The sequence below is a fragment of the Melospiza melodia genome, chromosome 4 (genome assembly GCF_035770615.1).
Source record: "Melospiza melodia melodia isolate bMelMel2 chromosome 4, bMelMel2.pri, whole genome shotgun sequence".
Lineage (NCBI taxonomy): Eukaryota > Metazoa > Chordata > Aves > Passeriformes > Passerellidae > Melospiza > Melospiza melodia.
In genome coordinates this window covers 14490114-14508659 of record NC_086197.1, presented here as the reverse complement: position 1 = coordinate 14508659, position 18546 = coordinate 14490114, and the positions used below count along the sequence as shown (strand labels likewise).

At 39.9% G+C, this 18546-nt stretch overlaps 1 protein-coding gene across 1 annotated transcript in view; it reads left to right on the top strand.

Annotated features, from left to right (window-relative positions):
* The window catches only part of LOC134417921 (potassium voltage-gated channel subfamily KQT member 1-like), a 68698-nt gene that overhangs the window by 10095 nt on the left and 40057 nt on the right, over positions 1-18546 (top strand). The window contains exons 3-4 of the mRNA XM_063155791.1: positions 4679-4769; positions 16800-16926. Of these exons, the coding sequence (XP_063011861.1) occupies positions 4679-4769; positions 16800-16926 (218 nt within the window). The remainder of the gene's footprint in view (positions 1-4678; positions 4770-16799; positions 16927-18546) is intronic.

Genomic DNA, 18546 nt, shown 5'->3' with positions numbered 1-18546 from the left:
AATAGTCCCTTTACCAAGCTTTCCAACCAACTCTAATTTGTGTATGATCACATATGGATAAGCACAGGACCTTTCAAAGACACATCAAACCTCAGGAGCCTGGAAACAGATTTATGAGAGAACTGAGGGACATCAAAACTTACCCACAGAGGCACAGGGACAACCTTCCCTTCATGACCTAGAAACTCTTTTGGATAATAAAAATATGTAAGGACCAGGAGTGAGGTTTCATTCAGAGCAGCAGGAATGTTTTTCAGAAGCACATGGCTGTTCAACATGAGACAGTGGAGTCCCATTTAGAAGAAAGTGTTTCATTCACTCAGGAATGAGAACATGCACTTTTAGAGTATGAAAAAAAGAAAAAAAATGCTCTCCTTAGTTTTCCTGCCACAAAATGACCAGTTAAAATAGAAAGCAGTCCATGCTGCTGGAGCCCCTCAAAGAACTTTCTGTTTGCTAAACTCATTTATTGTCCCTAACAACAGGCTGACTTAGAGCTTTTGGTCTCCTTTAGACAGCCCTGTAGTCTATCCAGAAAAAAGCTGAAACTCCAATTGGTGTAGTTGCACATAGATTTACTTGGACATATTAGCCTAAATTCAGTCCATTTCTCTTTTAATTTAAGTCCAGCTGAAGCAACTGCATTTCTTCTCCCCTACTGTGATAGTAGGCTGGAACATTTTGGCTTAGTTTCTTAGACTTATGGGACAGTTTGGGTTGGAAGGGACCTTTACAGATCATTGAATTCCACCCCCTGCCATGGGCAGGGACATCTTCCACTAAAGCAGCTGCTCAAAGCTTCTTGAGAAAATAGCAGATAGAATAAAGGACTATCTAAGGAATCTAAAAGGCAGGGTTTCCATGTACTTTCAGCTGGAACTTGTAGAAGCCATTTGTAGTTACCTGTGTGGAGGGCTTTCCCAGAGTGAAGAGAAGCACAGTAGCTCAGTTTTGAGGAAGGAACAGGACACATCTGCTTGTGTTAAAATCATCATCAGCCCACGGTCCAGGACACTCAATTCTGTAGAGCATGGGTTTCAATAGCTTTTCCATAACAATTTTTCTTGATTTGCTTTCATTATAGAGCTCATATTTTTATAAAAGTGTTTTTTTCTCCAAACAAGACTTTGCAGAGCCAACAAAGTTGGGTAAAGCCCAGAAGGCCCCAAAGCTACTGTTTTGTGCTTGGTTGCCAAGGAGCATATCTCTGTCTGTGAATTTACAAGTTTGTCCCCTCCCCACCCATCCCTTTTTTATTGTCCAAGAGATAACATTCCCACAAGCATCTGGTATATCAGCACTTCAAGTGCACTTATCTGCAGGAGATAAACATAAAGCCCCACGTGCACAGTTTTTGCTAGAAATGGAATTATTTGCCGCAAAACTTAAAAAGGAGGAATTATGACTGTTCCTCCTTTAAGAACTTCCATTAGGCTTGTCTTCCATGGAAAATAAGTTTGTTACAGCATGACCTTTGGAAGGTTCACCCTGGAGAAAGTGCTTGACATCATTTTGCTCTCAGTGTAAAGTTAACCTCCTAGTTCCCCGTGTTTGCAGGCTTCAGTGAAGTGTGCTCATGGTCAATAAATCTATTAAATAGAATTTTTCCCTATAACAGCAACAGAAACATGTTTCCAGTTACACCAGCTACTCTACAAAAAGAAGCAATGTTTAGGAGGACCAGGACATAAAGAAGCACTAATTTGCAGCCTTTAACAGGATTGCGTCTTTAATCTGGTTTCCACATGGGACAGATTTAAGGGTCATGGTCTAAAAGCATTGATGAGAAAGCAGTTGTACTTCTGTGTATACCTGAGGCTTAAGGAACAGACCAGAAGTCAAGAAATACTAAAATTTCATTTACATTAACAAGATGTCTCTTGGGAAAGCATGACACTTCATCTTCTGTAAGCGTGAAAGGTGTTATGTGAGAATCTGAAACCAAAGGGGAAGTTCTCAAATGCTCCTCTTTCCTCTGATATGTAAAATTATTTTTTTTCTGCTCAGAGAGAGAATGAGGAAGAGTCTGCAAATAGGTTATTAGGAATAAATTTCCATCTTCAGAAAAAAAAGTTGGAAAAGAAAGCCAAGAAGAAGTTTTGAGAAGAAGTACTTCACTATTTTTACTAGCTCTGTGGCAGAAAAGGGAAAAAAAGTATTTGCGGAAGTAACAGCTCAGGTTGTGGCTCAGCATCCTCAAGAATCACAGAATGAAAGAAAACAAAGTACTAGAAAGGAGAACCTCAGTTCCTTTGGGATAGGAAAGAGTAGACCAGCTCTACTAGTTGGTAATTATTTATATCTCTGCCTTATTAACTTCCTGCCTTTAGGAGCTGAACAGCTGCCAGTGGGTGAAACTGTTCTCTGTGGATGCAATAACTCCCTGCAAGCAAGTAAACAATCACACCCTGTTTTCTCACCCTCAGAGCACAGAGAATCGTCCTTTGCAGGAGAGAATATGGATAGCAGGGGCAACATGAGGAAGCCAGGCTGGAGGTGGTGGGGAAAGGGAAATTCCATATCACAAGCTTTAAATAGCTTTACCCCAAGCCAGCAATATGAAACACACATTCATCCACTTGCCTTACCTATAGGTATCCCAGAAATCCAATCAGAAATATTCAGGGAGACCCAGGATCTGTTTGGCACTTGCTGACAAGTTAACACTGGTGGACTTTGGCATTGCCTTTGAGGGACAGCTCTCCCTCTAACCAACACCTGCAGTGAGACCTTGAGACAAACAGAGAGATATCCAGGGAGGAGCCTTGCTGGGGGTTTGCCTGTGGACCATGCATCCAGCTCTTTGCAGGGAATTTGGCACTCACCCAAGCTTTTTCCCTCCAGTGTGTTTGGATTGGTTGGAATTGTTTAGCATTCCATTAGGAGCAGTCCACCAAGAGATTTCATATACTGTGAGATCGCTGCCTGGATGACAACCATAATGGCTTTGTATTTGGTTCTGTGTCTACCTTGAAACACTCCTGTTATTTTTACCTTCTTAAGTCCATCTAACTCCGGCTGAGAATACCAGAAACTGTCTCAAATGCAATTTCTCAGCAATTCCAGTAAAGGACAGGCAGATTTACTTCCATGTTTGTTCCAGAGTAGGAATTATGTTCTTCCATTCCCTCTCACTTCAGCAGGTTGCTGTGTCCCCATGGAGATGACAGCCTGCTGACAGCAGGGTTTTCTTTTTGTTTTGGTGTGTTCTTTTAATGTCCTTTTAATTGGTTAGTTGATTTGAGGTTTTGTGTGGTTCATTTTTTTTTATTCTTTTAGGGTTGTTCCTGTTTTTGATGCCCTCACTAAATCATTAATCTGTGCTTGTCTTTGACTTTGTCCCCACTGCAACTGAATTTGTACTCAGCTCCTGTGAGCTGCCCTTGCTATTCATTGGGAAGGAGTGACACTCACTGGCCAGAGGATATAGTGCCATAAGTTAAGTGAATTCAAAGGGTTCTTTGAATGGTTTTAGTGTGTGATTTGGAAATGGGGAAAAAAAATAAGAAAAGAGAGAATCTCAATACATAAAACCAGGAGAGAAGGTTGTGGAACTCGTAAACCATGGGAGTGTGGCTGAGATCTGTCCTGAGCTAAAGGTGCTGTTACCATTGTATGATAATAACATGTATTATCTGGATCCCTTTTCTCTTATATTGTGGATCAGGACAGGTAAATATTGAAGAAATGCAAACTTGATTCAGAGACAATTGTACATGTACAGCTCTATTAGGAAATCTGTTTATTAATAGTGGCCCTAATCTTCTCAAATCTCCACTTGTGCTTAAGTAGTGTCAGAGTCCTTCCAGAGCCTGATGAAAGGAAGCAGGACCTTTTGTTTTCATAACTTCAAATCCAGTTTTAGGCTTGAAGAGGTCAGCTGTTGTCTAAGTGGCAGCTGAGAAACAACTGTCTCTCCTTGCCTGTGTTAGCACATGCAATTTCCTTGCAGTGTGTGAATGATCAGGCCAAACATACCAAAGAATTGTTTCCAGTGTTCAGTGTTCCTGGGGTTCCTAAGGCAGTCTAAAACTCTGAGGCACTCTAAAAACAGAAAAAGATTTGTTCCTGTCAAGTTTTGGGAGATTCCTGTATCCTGTGCAGGCACCACTAACCAGGGGCTCTGCCCTCAAGCTTAATCACCAAACTCCTGGGCTTGTGTCAGCTGTGGGCTTGAGGTGCATTTAATCTCTTCTTCTGCAACACTGATCAAAGTGTCCACTGGGGCAAGACCATGGATAAACTCCAAAGGAATTCATCTTGTCACTCATCTCTATGTTGTACAAGAGTTTTTTCCCCTTCTTGATAAGCTTTCCACCTGTAATTTTCATGTGAAAGCTACCAAAACCCACTGAGTGTAATTTGTGTCTCTGTTAAGTTGTACAGCAATCAGTGAAACATGAAACATTCCCTCTGACAACCTTCCCTGAGAAATATACTTGATAATGTGAGCTTTACCTATTGATTTACTGTGTTCAGCCTTCCTGCCATTTTTATTCCATGTTTCTGAAACTGAATGAATGCAAAATGATGATAATCATTTGAGTAGGAAGAATTGACTGATTAAACATAAAATATTTGTGATTAAAAAGTTATGTGAATGAGAGAGAGAAAAAAACCCATATCTAGATTTACAGTTCAACTTGACAAGTCACTAAAAACTGTTTTCTTTTTACAGATTTCTCCTGGTGCTGATCTGTTTAATATTCAGTGTACTGTCTACTATAGAGCACTATTCAGAGTTTGCCATTGGAACCCTTTTCTGGATGGTAAGTGAATGTTTTTGTGGAAGGGCTGATCAGTTTGACTAAACCTGAATTGCTTTCTGTGAGCAAGAGAGATAACTGTTAAAAATCCTCATGCAGAGCATGCTAGCAGGACATTTAAAAGAGTGCCTGCTTTCATTAAAGAAAGGTGACAGTTTAATTGGGAGGATTATTTTCTAGATCCATGAACTATGAGGATGCTTGTTAGATTACCAGTTTTAATGAACTTGCTTTTCCCAACGTATATCTCTTATAGGGGACAACTGGTGTTCATCAGTCTTGGGCAGCATGGAACAAGATATTTTATAGGAATGAATTTTTAAAGTGTGTGTTTTCTAAGTCTTATGGTAAAAATTTGGCCAAGATCATGGCTTTTCATAGGCAGGTGATTTCTGCAGCCTGGTTTGCTGCTCTACAGAACAGAAAGGAAGAGCTCCTATCACGCTGCTGTCACCAGGGATTTGGATTTGAACTTGGTGCTTGCTTGGTGGGAATCAGAAGTGCAATTAACTTGCATGAAGACACTAGACAATGTCCCTCCTCTGTTCCCCCCGCCTCTATTCACCTTTAGGGAGTGAAAAAATGGAGATTAAACATCCTTGATAAAAATGGAGTAAATAACTTTAGAACGGTTTCTTGCAATATCTGTATTTTAGCCACCCAAATCCTCTGATCTCAGTGTGTGATGATCTCAGTATTCTTATTCTAGTTTCATTTTGCCAAATGGTGAATTTTAATGTGATAGAATTTGGTTTTCCATCTGTTTTTGAAAATAAAAATCAGTTACTTCTTTGTTTTCCTATGGCTTAGGCATAGCATGTACAGTTTTTGTGTGCCTCTCTGGAGTTTTTCCTCCTGCTGTTTCCTTAGTTTCCTTCCTAGAAATGGCCAGTACACATGGTAGCTGTTCTGCTGGCTACTGTAGAGTCACTTGCCTAGAACAAAATTATCTTAAAACTTGGTTTGGTCTGAAAAATATTCACTTCAGTAAGAGAAGATTGTTTTTAGAGCTAATGAAATCAGTTTTTTTCATAGAGTTGGGAGACTTCTTGCTGCCAGGAGTTAAATGGTTGAACTCCTGCTTGGAGCACATCTTCCCATCTTTACCTGAAGGAATTTCCAGCTGTCTCTCCCATTTGGGCCAGGAAAGTGTTCACCCCACAGAAGTGTGGAGATTGCTGTTCTCTTTACTTCTTTACTCTGATCTAATTCATACCACAGCTGACTGTTCATAAAACTAGAGTTTTATCTCCTCAAGTGCCTTCTGCCAGCTCTCTTGAAACTGGGGACAGAGGACACTGCCAATGCGATGAGAATCAAAACTGGGCCAAAGCATCTAGTGGATCAAGTTCAAAGTGAAATTGGCTTGTTTCTCTCCTGAGTGAAGGATCCTGTAATTCTTTGTATATCTCTCAGCAGCAGATAAATACTAGCATGTGATGCTTGTAGTATTTCCTCACTTGTGAGAAAACTACTTTTCATTATATTCAGGTAGATTAACAATCGGGAAGCATCAATGTCAAAAGTGTCCTGTTGCTAAGGCCTGACAAGAGGGATAGTACTTGAAGACATGGAAATGTTTTGTATTTTCATGGGAGGGGGAGATGGTGTGCCAAGTACAACTTTGGATAATATGAGTCACTGGAGCAGAGATGAGACATTGCTGACAGATGTAGCACTAGATGTGTCCTAAGACACCAGAGCCTGGTGTTTCAAAGATGTCATTATGGTAATGTTCTTAAGACATCTGGATGTCTTAAGAAATTGGTATTTTTTACCACAGTGATGGAGATTTGCATGTTGTCTTCTGTCTGTAAGTACAAAAAGGCCAAGGGAGGCAGTGAGAGCTCCAGGATCCCTCTGCAGCCACAGCCAGAGAGGGATGAGGGCAATGCTCCTGTCCAGGAAAGCTGTGTTAGAATTGTAAATAATTGCCTGAATAAACACCATTCAGGGATCCAGTTGAAGGGGAAACAAAGCAAATTTGGGATGTGAAATGCTGAGTAAGAGAATTTCTTGTCATGTGTGAAACCAATTCAGACAAGCTCTATGAATATACCAAGGAGGGAATACCAGAGTGTTTGTAGCTGAAAGGGAACTGAAGAAGCAGTTGCTGGAACTAAGAGTAAAAAAATCCCCCAATATTTACTCTCCTCCCATTTCCTAAGCATATGTTCTCAAGTCTCTGACAATTCAAGTGAATTCTGGAGGAAAGGAATGTGACTTTTAGCCCTGTGTTTCAGTGTGAAGGCAAATCTCTTGTCTTGGAGATGACTGAAGACATTGCCTAGACACAGATTCAGGTACAGGCTGATGCTGATCCCCACTGCCATGGTTGTTTTATTTGATGCTCTTGCTTGGGCTCAAAGGAAATGTCTGTTCTTTGTACTTACAAACAGAAGACAAATCTCCATCTGATCCTCACTGTGGTAAAATCAGTTTACTTCCATGATAGCAGGATTGGTGAAATTGCTTGTTTTGAACTTGAAATGTTGTTGTTTGAAGGATACGTTTTTGTTCTCATGCTACCAAATATTTTATGTGTTCCCTGTCACTCTTGGGAGAGTTCTTCCCAGCTTTTTCTGACACACTCCAATTTCATTTTTTCATATATATACATTGTATGAGGTTTATAAATTCCTGACTGGGTTTCTTTCCATCTGCTGAGTATTTAGTAGCCAGCATTTGAGGGGAGTGACAGTGACATTGGCACAAGGATTTGTATTGGTAAACACCAACAGAATGGGTAATGAAGAACACAGCTCTTTCTGAATCTTTTATACTTGCAGAGAGAAGGTTGGAGTTTCCAATACTGTTAGAAATGGATCACAATGACAGTGTGCATGTTATTTAACAATGTACAAAGCTTAAATGCATGCAGCATTGGTTTTTGTTCAGATTTTGCCTATAGTGTGGTATGAAAATTAATCTGCAGCTCCCCCAGCCTTGCTTGGTCCTGTATCTGTACCAGAGGAAGATTTCTCACTGGCTTATCCAGCAGTATTTAGGATGTGATGCTTTAAAAAGTTCTTGTGCAGTGTGTGGGAATACAAGTGCAGTGGAACAAGGCAGAGTTGTGAATAAAGTATTTGCAACACTCAAGAGGATTCTGAGTTACAGCTGAATTTCCTTCCCAGTTGCCTCAGGTTTAGGTAACATTTTATCCTCCCATTTTGTCTCCAGTTCTAATTCTCTAATAATGAAGTTAATATTTTATCTGATTCTATGATTATTCTGTTGAAAAAATGTTTCTAAAAACTGCCAAGCCTCTTGATTAGGCTTTTGCCTCTCCAGCAAGAGGCTGTAACGTTTCCTTGATGATCTAGTAGTTTGTGTGTCAATTTTGATTTGTAAATAGCATCTAGATCTTTCAGGATATGGAATGAAAAAATAAGCTATAAAATGGGCCAGGTGTACCTCCTTTGAGGATTAATCTGTTTTCATGGTTAGAGGTCATATATTTTTCTACCAGGAGAGGTCACCATGGTAGTTTCTAAAAGGCCGATTTTTATTTTTATTTAATTGCAAAAGACCTTGTAAAAGAGAGCTTCTTACTTTGTGGGACAACTTGCACTAACTGTGCCAGTCTAAAAACAACAACATAGTATTATTTTCACCATACACATGATGTTTTTACACACTGTAACAGCACAATAAACATACAATTTGTATAATGATAGTGTTACAGAAATAAGGGAAAAGTTTTGCCTGATTTAGTATTTTGATGTTAATAACTTTTTAAATTTAAAAATACTGAGTGTATTCTGAACTTGAAGAAAATAGACTGGTTTTGCTATAAATCATATTGATTCAACTGGTGAGTTCAGGCCCTGTGGTACCTCCCTTTTGGAGACAGACTTTATGCATCTACTTTCCTCTGGAAAAGGAAAATAGAAGACCCAATATACAGAAGAATTTACTTTCTTTGGTGGAAAAAGCACTGGCATCTCTCCCAAACACATGAACAGCTGTAGTTCACTGCACCAGAGGGTACACAATTGCCTCAGAGACTCTCTTTTCATGGACACACACATCCTCCTGCTGTAAACGTAGGCAAGGCTGCCCAAAGTACTTAAACTTCAGAGTGCCAAATGATAATTGGCTGACTTAACCCACCTAAGGCGTGTCACTGTTTAACTGCTCTGGTTCTGAACTGGACATCAGGGTGGCTTTTTCTCTTTTCTCTTTCTCTTCCTCCACTGAGGACTTCCTGTCTGCAGTGGAGGAGCTCTCCTGTTGATTTTTGTCTGTCTCTGGTTTTGCCCCATCTCCCATCTATGCTGTGTAGCTGTTGGTTCAGCTCCAACCTGTAGCAGAGGAGAAACAAGCCTGCAAAAACTTAATTGAGTAGTCTCTGTGATTTATGGTGAATGCATTCTAATAGGTCTGAGGTTTTTTCTCCATGCCATCAAAGCAGTCAGGATTAGGAAGTAAAAAAGGCAGAATTTTTATCTATTTCTTGCCTCTGTGCTGGTTTATAATTCTAAATCTGGTCGCTGTCATATTGCTTGAACACTTAGGGCCTTCCCCAGGTCTGTTTGATAAAGTGATCATTGGACAGAGCAATACATGGAGTTCACAGGTGCTCTTCCTGCTGGCCTCACCACACTGTTTCTGACAGATGATAATGGACTTCTTACAGGGTATCCCATAATAATTCATGGCATTTTGTGATACTTGTGCAGTGTATATTGCCTGGTGACAGCAGGTGTTCATGAGGTGTCCAGTCCCATAAAGGCACTGACAGCCAAACTGCCTTGGTGGAAAATACATTAATTCCTGTGTACTGTGGGAGAGCCAGACCCTGTGAGTGCAGGACACACGTGAATATAAAGAAAATTATGGCTCATAAGCATTTGCTGTATTCTTTTAATCCTGTGAACTTCTGAGAGAGAAAGCAGGGAGGAGAATCCCTGTTTCTTTCTGAGCTCCTTGTTGGTCTGTGGGAAGATGAAAAAATAGATTGGGAATATTATATTATAACAATACAAATAATAGAGATGGAATATTGTTTCATACATAAAACATACTAGGAAAAAAAACTGAGTCGACAAGTCTTTCAACACATTGTATAAGTCAAGTTGTCTGCTGAGTGATCTTGCCGAGTTGCCATTGTTTTTCTGGAATCAAATGCAACTCTCAAGCTTCTCAGTGTGAATTATAACTCAGTTATTCCTGTGGGTTATATTGCCTTGTGCCTAATGCACCACAGAACACACTCAGTGATTGCTGTGTGCTTTTCAAATGTCTGAAATAGAAATCCTTCTGCAGTAGGTAAGGCTGATTAACAAAGCTAATTAACAAAGAGCCAGCTCGTAATTCCCTTAGTGAAGTTTGACTCACTGGGGCTCGGTGGAGTTCTCTGTGCAAAGGGGTTTTAGAATATGGCCAGGAGACTTGAGAAACATTTCTTGGGAGTGAGGGGAAGGTGGAGAGACACATGCAGGATTTTTTCAGTTCCTCTCCTCAAAATATTGACACCCTCCCAAATCAAAAGGTTAAAAAAATGGAAGTAATTATTTAAAATTCTGAAATGCATATTCACATTGGATTAATTCCACTCCAGGAGCAAAGCTAAACCCTTCACCAAATACCAGAGATGGTCCCTTCAGGGATGTGCTGGGGGGAGTTGGAAGGCTTCTGTGGATCTATAGAGAAATTAGAATTTCAGCCACTAACTTACTGAATCTTAATCATTATCTATTTGATTATATTTACCTTAATGGCATCTTTCAGAATGAAGCAATTGAGAAAAGAGTCCTTGTCAAAAATAGCTGATTTTCTTTGGAGAAAAATTGTTACCTGCTTAAATAGAATTAAAAAATAACTCTTCCTCTGTGATTCGTCCAGCTCACTTGAATGTGGCTGTTACAGGGGGAGCACCCTGTGCTTCCCTCAGGAGTGTACAGCTTCATTCCATGCAGGAAACAGTAAACAAATGAAAGACAAGCATATTCCTGGTAGGAAGTCAGAAAATTCAACATATTTGTCAGTTGTGCATGGAAGTTGATTTTTTATGAAATGTTAAATCCACTTGTATCCAAACAACAGCCTTTGAGTGGATTGGTTTCACCTAAAATTTGGAAGTGTAAGTTAACGGTACTATAGGACACTTAGCAACATTTGGCATTTTTTGTTCTGTATTTTGGGTATTCTATTTTCACACTGGACATCTCTCATCTTTGCAAGAGCCAGCATGATGGTAGAAAAGAGACATTCTCAGTATCAGTAGGTTTTCATGGCATTTGAGTAGCTATTAAACTGAACAGGTCACTAAATGGACATTTTCAACTGTAAGGACTGGAAAACCTTGAGGACAGGTTATCAGATTAAATTTGGGACATAAGTACACGTGTGCAAACATTTGGACTATTAAACCTTTATGCCTCTTTCTGAGGCTTCATTGTCTGGAGCTGCCATTCCTTGATTGAATCTCCGTGAGAACACACTATTCATTTAGCCATCCCACTTCCTCCTTTTACCCCAGCACCTAAATATTCCAATAAAAAAGTGAAGAGAGCCTTGTGTGTGCTCTCCACCTAAAACACAGCTGCAGCTGAGAAAATACCCTTCTTTTTCATGTGTGCCCTTTAATCACTCCGGCGAACTTCCCTCTCCTGCTTCCCCAGTGCAGTTATCCATAACCAAACTGGGATAAATTATAAATTCCAGGCTATATATTTAATTTACACACACACACACACATGCCTGTGTAAAAGTGTTGGGTTTCTGTGTTAATGCAGGCATTTTTTAATTTGGTCATCAATGACATTTTTGGATAAAAAGTTGATGGCTTTTCCACAAGGGTTTTTTATTTGATTGATTGAATTATATATAGGGGAAGTTATTTGTATACATATTTCCCTTTAAGCTTATTTTTGCAAAATTTTAATTAAATTAATAAAATGAAATTATACTAGAAATAGCATAAACATGACTATATATTATTTTATTATCAATTTGGTGGAGGGAGGGAAGATTTATGCAGTGGATAGACTTCAGAAAAGTAAAAAAATATTTCAAAGATGAAACTAATTTAAGAGCAAGGACTATTATAGTCCTTATGTGTCTTAAGTCTTTTCCCCAGAAATAGAGGGAGAAACACAGCAATGGAATGCTGCTACTGACTTTAGCAGAGGCATTGGATGGCACAGACCCAGTTTAAAATCTGTAATTAAATTAATTTGTTGGTATTCCTGTGGCAATTTGAGTTGCTACGATCAAAACAGGAAGAGAGTGTGACATGTGTGAAGAATCCATATCCATGGATATGGATCTCATTTTTATGAATAATGGTTTTCTCCCACTCACTAATTTTGGTTTCAGTTTCATTAGAGTTCATCCCTGGCTTTCTGTTGATGCCAAGCTGCTTTCCAGGCCTATTAAATCTGCTCAAAATCCTTCATCATGCATTTCTTCCTCGACCACTTCCAGGAGAAGGGGAAAAATACTGCTGGGAGCCAAAATCAAAAGGGTTTGTGGGTTACTTGTGAGTGTAGTTCCATTTTGAAAACAAGGGTTCTGGAAAATTGCAGAAGGCTGGAGAATGATCTCAAACTGACACACAGATGGACGTAAATTTCATTTGCAGATTGTTTCTGCTGATTTTCTTCTGGTTCATATTTTGTACACAAGTTCTCACCATTATTTGTTACCATTATAGTGAGAATTAATACTTTTTCTGACTTTACAGAAAATTGCTGGGTTGTTTTTTTTTTCCTTTTACCAGAAGGTAAATGTGAGGCAATAAATTTAAGGCTCTGAAAAGTGTTTATGTGTAGAAGAGGAAAAGGAGGGAGGTTTGGGGGTTTTTTGGAAGGTGAATTTAGTGAGGTGAAGATTGATCAGCCGTGGCAGCTCTGGAAATGGATGTCTCCTATCTTGCATTAGGAGTATACACAACAAGAGTGTAAATGTCACAATATTCCTTGTTTTTTGAAGGACCACCTGCAGACCTGTGATGTTTGTTCAGTTTCCATGCTTTTTTGGTCTTTGGCCTGTCTGAGGCTGCCAACAAATGTGTTAATGGCTGTGGTTTTGGTAATGTGGACACCTGTCCAGGACAAAATGAACTGTGATCAGTAATTAATGTCAAATTTGTTGAAGATGTAAGTTCCTCCTTTCCCTCCTTCCTGTCAACAATTTATTTTTCCTTTCCATGGACTGTGCAACCTTGTTGACTTCATCAGGGTTTTCTGGACATAACCAATATGGGTTCTGATCATAAAATACCCTCAGGCCAGATGCAGTTTTAATTTAGCTTTTAAAAGTGCCCGCAGAGGATAATCAAGGAAAATCGAAGAAGTTTTTTCTTCCTTGGCACTTTTCTGATTGTCTCCTTTCTACGCAGCTTTTTACCAAAAGCAATTGTAACATGGAGGTCCATGAAAATTATTCTTCCACTGCCATAAAGAGTGCTCTGCTTCCTTTAGTGGAACTTAGAGATTCCTAAGAAGAAAAACAAAATGCTAGAGTGACAATACAGGAACCTTCTTAAAAGATAGACAATTTAATAAGTGAGAGAGTATCTTGCAAAATTCCAGAAATGCAATAATTCTTTTCCTCTTTTCCTTTTTAGATTGTTCTTATGATTTGATTTGACTATTATACTTGAATAAATATTTCTATTTAGACTGTAGACAGAATGCAAACCTAGAATTACTTGTAGATGCTCTTGATAATACATATACTAAAAAATTAAACTTGGAGAATTAATTTGCTGTTTATTTTCTTGTGCTTCTGCCTTGAAAATCGCTGTAAGCTTTCTTAGTTTTGTACTAACCCTTGGTTTATTCAGGCTGAAAGTGCCATGCAAAAAAGAGGAAGACTGTGCATATTTTCTTAGTTCTCATTCCAGGCAAAACAAGGAGGCAGAAGTGAACACAGCAATGTTAACCTAACTTTGTTAAAAATCAAAATTAACATGAATTTTTGCGTGTTAGTGTAGAGATTTTTCTATTTTTTTTTTTTCAGCTTTGAAGTATTTTGTATTCTCTTGAGCCATCCAGAATGTCAGTTTTAAAATCAAGTTGGTATTGTCATTCAGTGAAAATTGTGATTTAAGTGTGTTTTGCTTTTTGGGTGCTTTAGAATCCCCGAGGTGCAGGTTGAGAGCACGTTCAAGTTAAAATGCAAACATTTTCCAAAGCTGTAGCTCGTGCAGTAGGTGTTTGGTGACTCTGAATTACTGGGTACAGTTTGGGTTGGAACAAAGCCTAGAGGCTGTGCTTGGGTTGTGCTACCACACTGCAACAGAGAGGAAAACAAGGAAGGGGGGAACAAAGATCTCAGTGAATCTGCCCACGTTTTGATCTTCACTAATCTGCTTTCTTTAGAAGTATTTCAAAGTACACCCATCCTTGGTCATGCACTAGTGCTTCACAATGCAGTGCTGAAGAGGGGAGCAATATTAAAATATTGATAATTCATTTGTTTACATGTTGGATATACAGCTCACCTCCGTCACCAATCCTTATGGGTGATTTTATCTTCCCAGATATCAGCTGGGAATATCATACAGAGGACTCAAACAGGTCCAGGGGATTTCTGAGCACGTTGAAGAGAACTTCCTGGCACAGGTGGTCAACTGGGAAAGGTGTCCTCCTAGATTTGTTATTTATGAGGGACTTGTGGGCAAAGTGATGGATGATGGTTTTGTCTTGGTGACCTTGAAGGAGCCAAGTTTCAAAAGCTGGTGATAGAAGAGAAGCTGCCAGCAAAATTTGGATCCTGGATGTGTGGGGAGCAGTAGAGGCTGGTTAGTAAAGTCTCTTGGGAATCTGCTCTTGGAGGTATTGGGGATTCTGAATGCTGGTCGCCTTCTCTAGGCCATCTCCCAAGGGCACAGGAACAGGCAATTCCAAAGGGTTGGAAGCCAAGCAAAGCTGGCCAGAAGACCATCTTGGCTGAGCAGGGATCTTCTAGAACTTAGGGATAAAGGGGGTTGGCAGGTGACATGGGAGGAGATTCTGTCCACAAGGTAGGGAGAAAATTAGTGCAGCCAAAATTCAATTGGAGTCCAAGCAGGCCAGCACTGGGAAGGACAATAAAAGAGACTTTTACAAATATGTTCATAGCAAAAGGGGAATCAGAAATAGCATTAGGCCATGGCTTCAGGAGATTGGTCACCCCAAAATTGGTCTAGGTCACCACCTAGACAAAGCAGACATTTAATGTACTCTTCACTTCTGCCTTCAACAACGATGGGCCCTGGGAAGTCCAGAGTTCTGTCGGAAAACCATGACTGTTGGGGGGATGATAAAATCTCAGTCCACCCTGAGTTTGTTTGAGGCTTGCTGCTACAGCTGGATGTGCATAAATCAGGGGCTTGGTGGGATCCATCCCAGGATACTGAAAGACCTGGTAGATGTCATTGAGGGACCTCACTCCATTTATTTTTCAGTGGTTTTGAGGGTCTGGAGAGGTCCCACTGAACTGAAAGCTGGCAAATATTGTCTCGGTTTTCAAGGACATGAAGAAATCACTTCCTTCTTGTGATTTCAGGCCTGTCAGTCTCATTGCAGTGCCTGGTAAATTATGGAAAAAGTTATTTTGGGAGTTACTGAAAAACACTCAAGAGACAACACAATCATTGGTTACAGCCAGCACAAGTTCATGAGGGAAAGTTCTGCTTAAACAACTCAAATTTATCCATAGTTGACTAAGGAAAGTCAGAAAATGTGGGGTTTTTTGGATTTCAGCAAAACTTTTGATCCTGTCTGTCACTGAATCCTTCTGGATAAATGCTCCAGCACAGAGCTCAACAAGCCCATGGAACACTGGATGAGCAGTTGGCTCAGAGTTGCAGTAAGCAGGGTCACACCAGCCTGACCCTCAGTCACTGGGGAGGACCCCAGGGCTCAACTTCACAGTAGTGTCGCAGACATCTTTTATGAAAAATCCTTTCCTCAGGATTTTTCCTCCTGAGAAGCTGAGAGGCCTCAGGAACAAAAAGTAAACAATGGTTATCTGCTGCTGTGGAATGCAACAGGTGGATCTGTGATTGGTCCATGTTGGTGTTTCTAATTAATGGCCAATCACAGTCCAGCTGGCTCAGACAGAGAGCCCGAGACACAAGCCTTCATTATCATTCTTTCCTGTTCTATTCTTAGCTAGCCTTCTCATTAAATCCTTTCTTCTATTCTTTTAGTATAGTTTTAATATAATATATATAATAAAATAATAAATCAAGCCTTCTGAAACATGGAGTCAGATCCTCATCTCTTCCCTCATCCTGGGACCCCTGTGAACCCCATCACACTCCAGTATGTTTTTAAGTGATCAAGACTTATAAATCAATGCACATTATAAGTTAGTTTGAGAGCTGTACTGGACTGGGGAGAGCTGTGAACTCCCCCAGGCCTCACAGAGAGATCTGGATAGACCAGAGAGCTGGGCAATCACCAACTGTATGGAAATGCACAAAAGCAAGAGCTTTACCCTCTCACTGAGATGAGCCTGTCCTGGTTATACACACAAGCTGTGGGACAAGAGGCTGGAGAGCAGCCCTGCAAGTTCAATGCCTGTCACCAGGGTGCCCTGGCAGCCAGAGGGGTGCCCTGTGTCCTGGGGCACAAAGGGATGAAGGGAGGGCATTGCCCCAGCCTGCTCTGCACTGGTGCAGCCCCACCTGGAGTCCTGGGGGCAGTTTTGGTGTCTCAGTAGAAGAAGGACATCAGAACATGAGAGCGCATCCAGAGGAGGGCAGCCCAGGTGGCGAAAGGCTTGGAGGGCAAGGAGGTGTCAAAACAAAATAAGAATAATGTTGTGGTTTTCCTTATGATATACCGATGGAATGGAGCTTAAACCATCTGTTTATTCGTGCAAATCACATTCAGGAACTGATTATCTCTCCCTTTTATTTACTGCCTGGCATATGCATACAAAAAGTCAATGGATTAGGCTAAATCGTTTTTATTGCATTATCTATCTCAACAAGCTCATTTGTATTAGTTCTATGAATAAATTAGATGTGCAAACTGTATTGATAATGAAAAACCCAACTCTGATCTCTTCCCTCTTTCACTCTGTTAGGAGATAGTTCTGGTGGTGTTTTTTGGTGCTGAGTACCTGGTCCGGCTGTGGTCTGCAGGCTGCAGGAGTAAATATGTTGGCTTCCAGGGGAGGATCCGGTTTGCCAGGAAGCCAATATCCATCATTGGTAAGTTTTGAACTCTTTTGCAGTGTTGTAAATGAAAATGGCCACTTCTGCACGGGTCTTGTTGCAGTTCTGAGCTATGCCTACCCCTCAAACATTTATCTGCTTTGCGATTTCTCTTCTTTTGTTAAAATATGTTTAAGGCAGACATCAACCTTAGAAATGCAGGACTGTAAAGTGAAGAAATGACTAAAACTTGGGTAATTGCAGGAAATTGACAAGATTTTGAACACAAAATCCTTCCTTGGGTACAAACAAATTCTTCATCTTCTTTTTTGTGATGTAACCATGAGGCCCATAAGGAATCATTTCTATTCCTCATTGTGTTCTTGATTTCCCTCTCAATTAATAAGTGCTTCTTAGGTTTGTATATTAGAGAAAGTGATAGTCTCACTGAACTGTGATTTCAAAGGGTTCTCTCTGCTGGTATTTTGATGCTACCACAGCAAATATTCATGTTTTATTGGAGCCCCTGGGGAAGACACCATGGGTTTTGTTAATAAAAGCTAAGAATGGCTATAGCTGGTTGTGCACTCAAAGTGTCACTACCTCATTTAACCTTTGAAATTCCCCTAAGGATATAATACATTGGAAATCAAGATTTGCTTTTCCACATCAAATGCAAATGGAACAATGTCTGCACTGACAGAACAAGGTAAACTTGGGAAATACCTTTGCTGGGAATGATTGAATCCTACTGACTCATCCTATTGTTTTCAAATCAACATGAATAAAATACAAACACTGGAAAAAGAAATGAAAGGATTAGAACAGAAAGTAAAGCATAATGAATTAATTTTATTTCTTCATTAATATGAAAGTCTTTATTTTAAATTTAGGAAAAAAAAATCCACTAAAATTTCTTTGGCAGCAGGGAGATTTCTTCTATGGGATTTTGTTCCCTCTAAAATTTGGGTTAGTTCTTAGCAAGTTCAACATGGAAAATCCCAATCTGAGGCTGAGGGAATGTTCTGGGACACACAGACTCAGTAAAAAGATGGGAGGTGGATTCTGATGCAAAGGTCTGGGAGAGGAACATTTAAAGAGACTGACAAGCAACCAGGAGCTTGAAGGGAAATCAGCAAGGGCTGGAAATATGTGGTATTGAGAGGTGTCAGAGAAAGGGCAAGATATGCTGAGGATCTAGGCTGTAAAATAAGGCTGTTTGGACCAGTAAATCTGGATTAATAAGGGAAATCTAAGCACTGGAAACCGGGATGAAAACTAGGAACAGAGGAGAAGCAGAACTAGAAGAAGAGGTTTGGAGAAAAAGAAAGAAAGGAATATCTATACCACAAAGAACACTTTCAGAAAAGAAGAAAGTGCAAATGAAAAAATCTCTTTCACTCTCAATATGTGGTTGAACTCATTTTCTGAGCATCAGTCTTTTCCACCTTTAGTGCCTGTCTTCAGATGGAGATGTCTATGTCTGACAATTTAGTAAAGACATGATGCATCATTTGCTAAAGGGCAAAGATCTGTGTTATGATGTGATGGGAAGAAAACCCACCCTAAATTCCAGTGTTCACAAATATACATTCACACACATACACGATAAAGGAACAGCATAAAAGAATTTGCAGTCAGGCATTCAAAAGCTAAAATCCCAAATGAAAGCTCCTT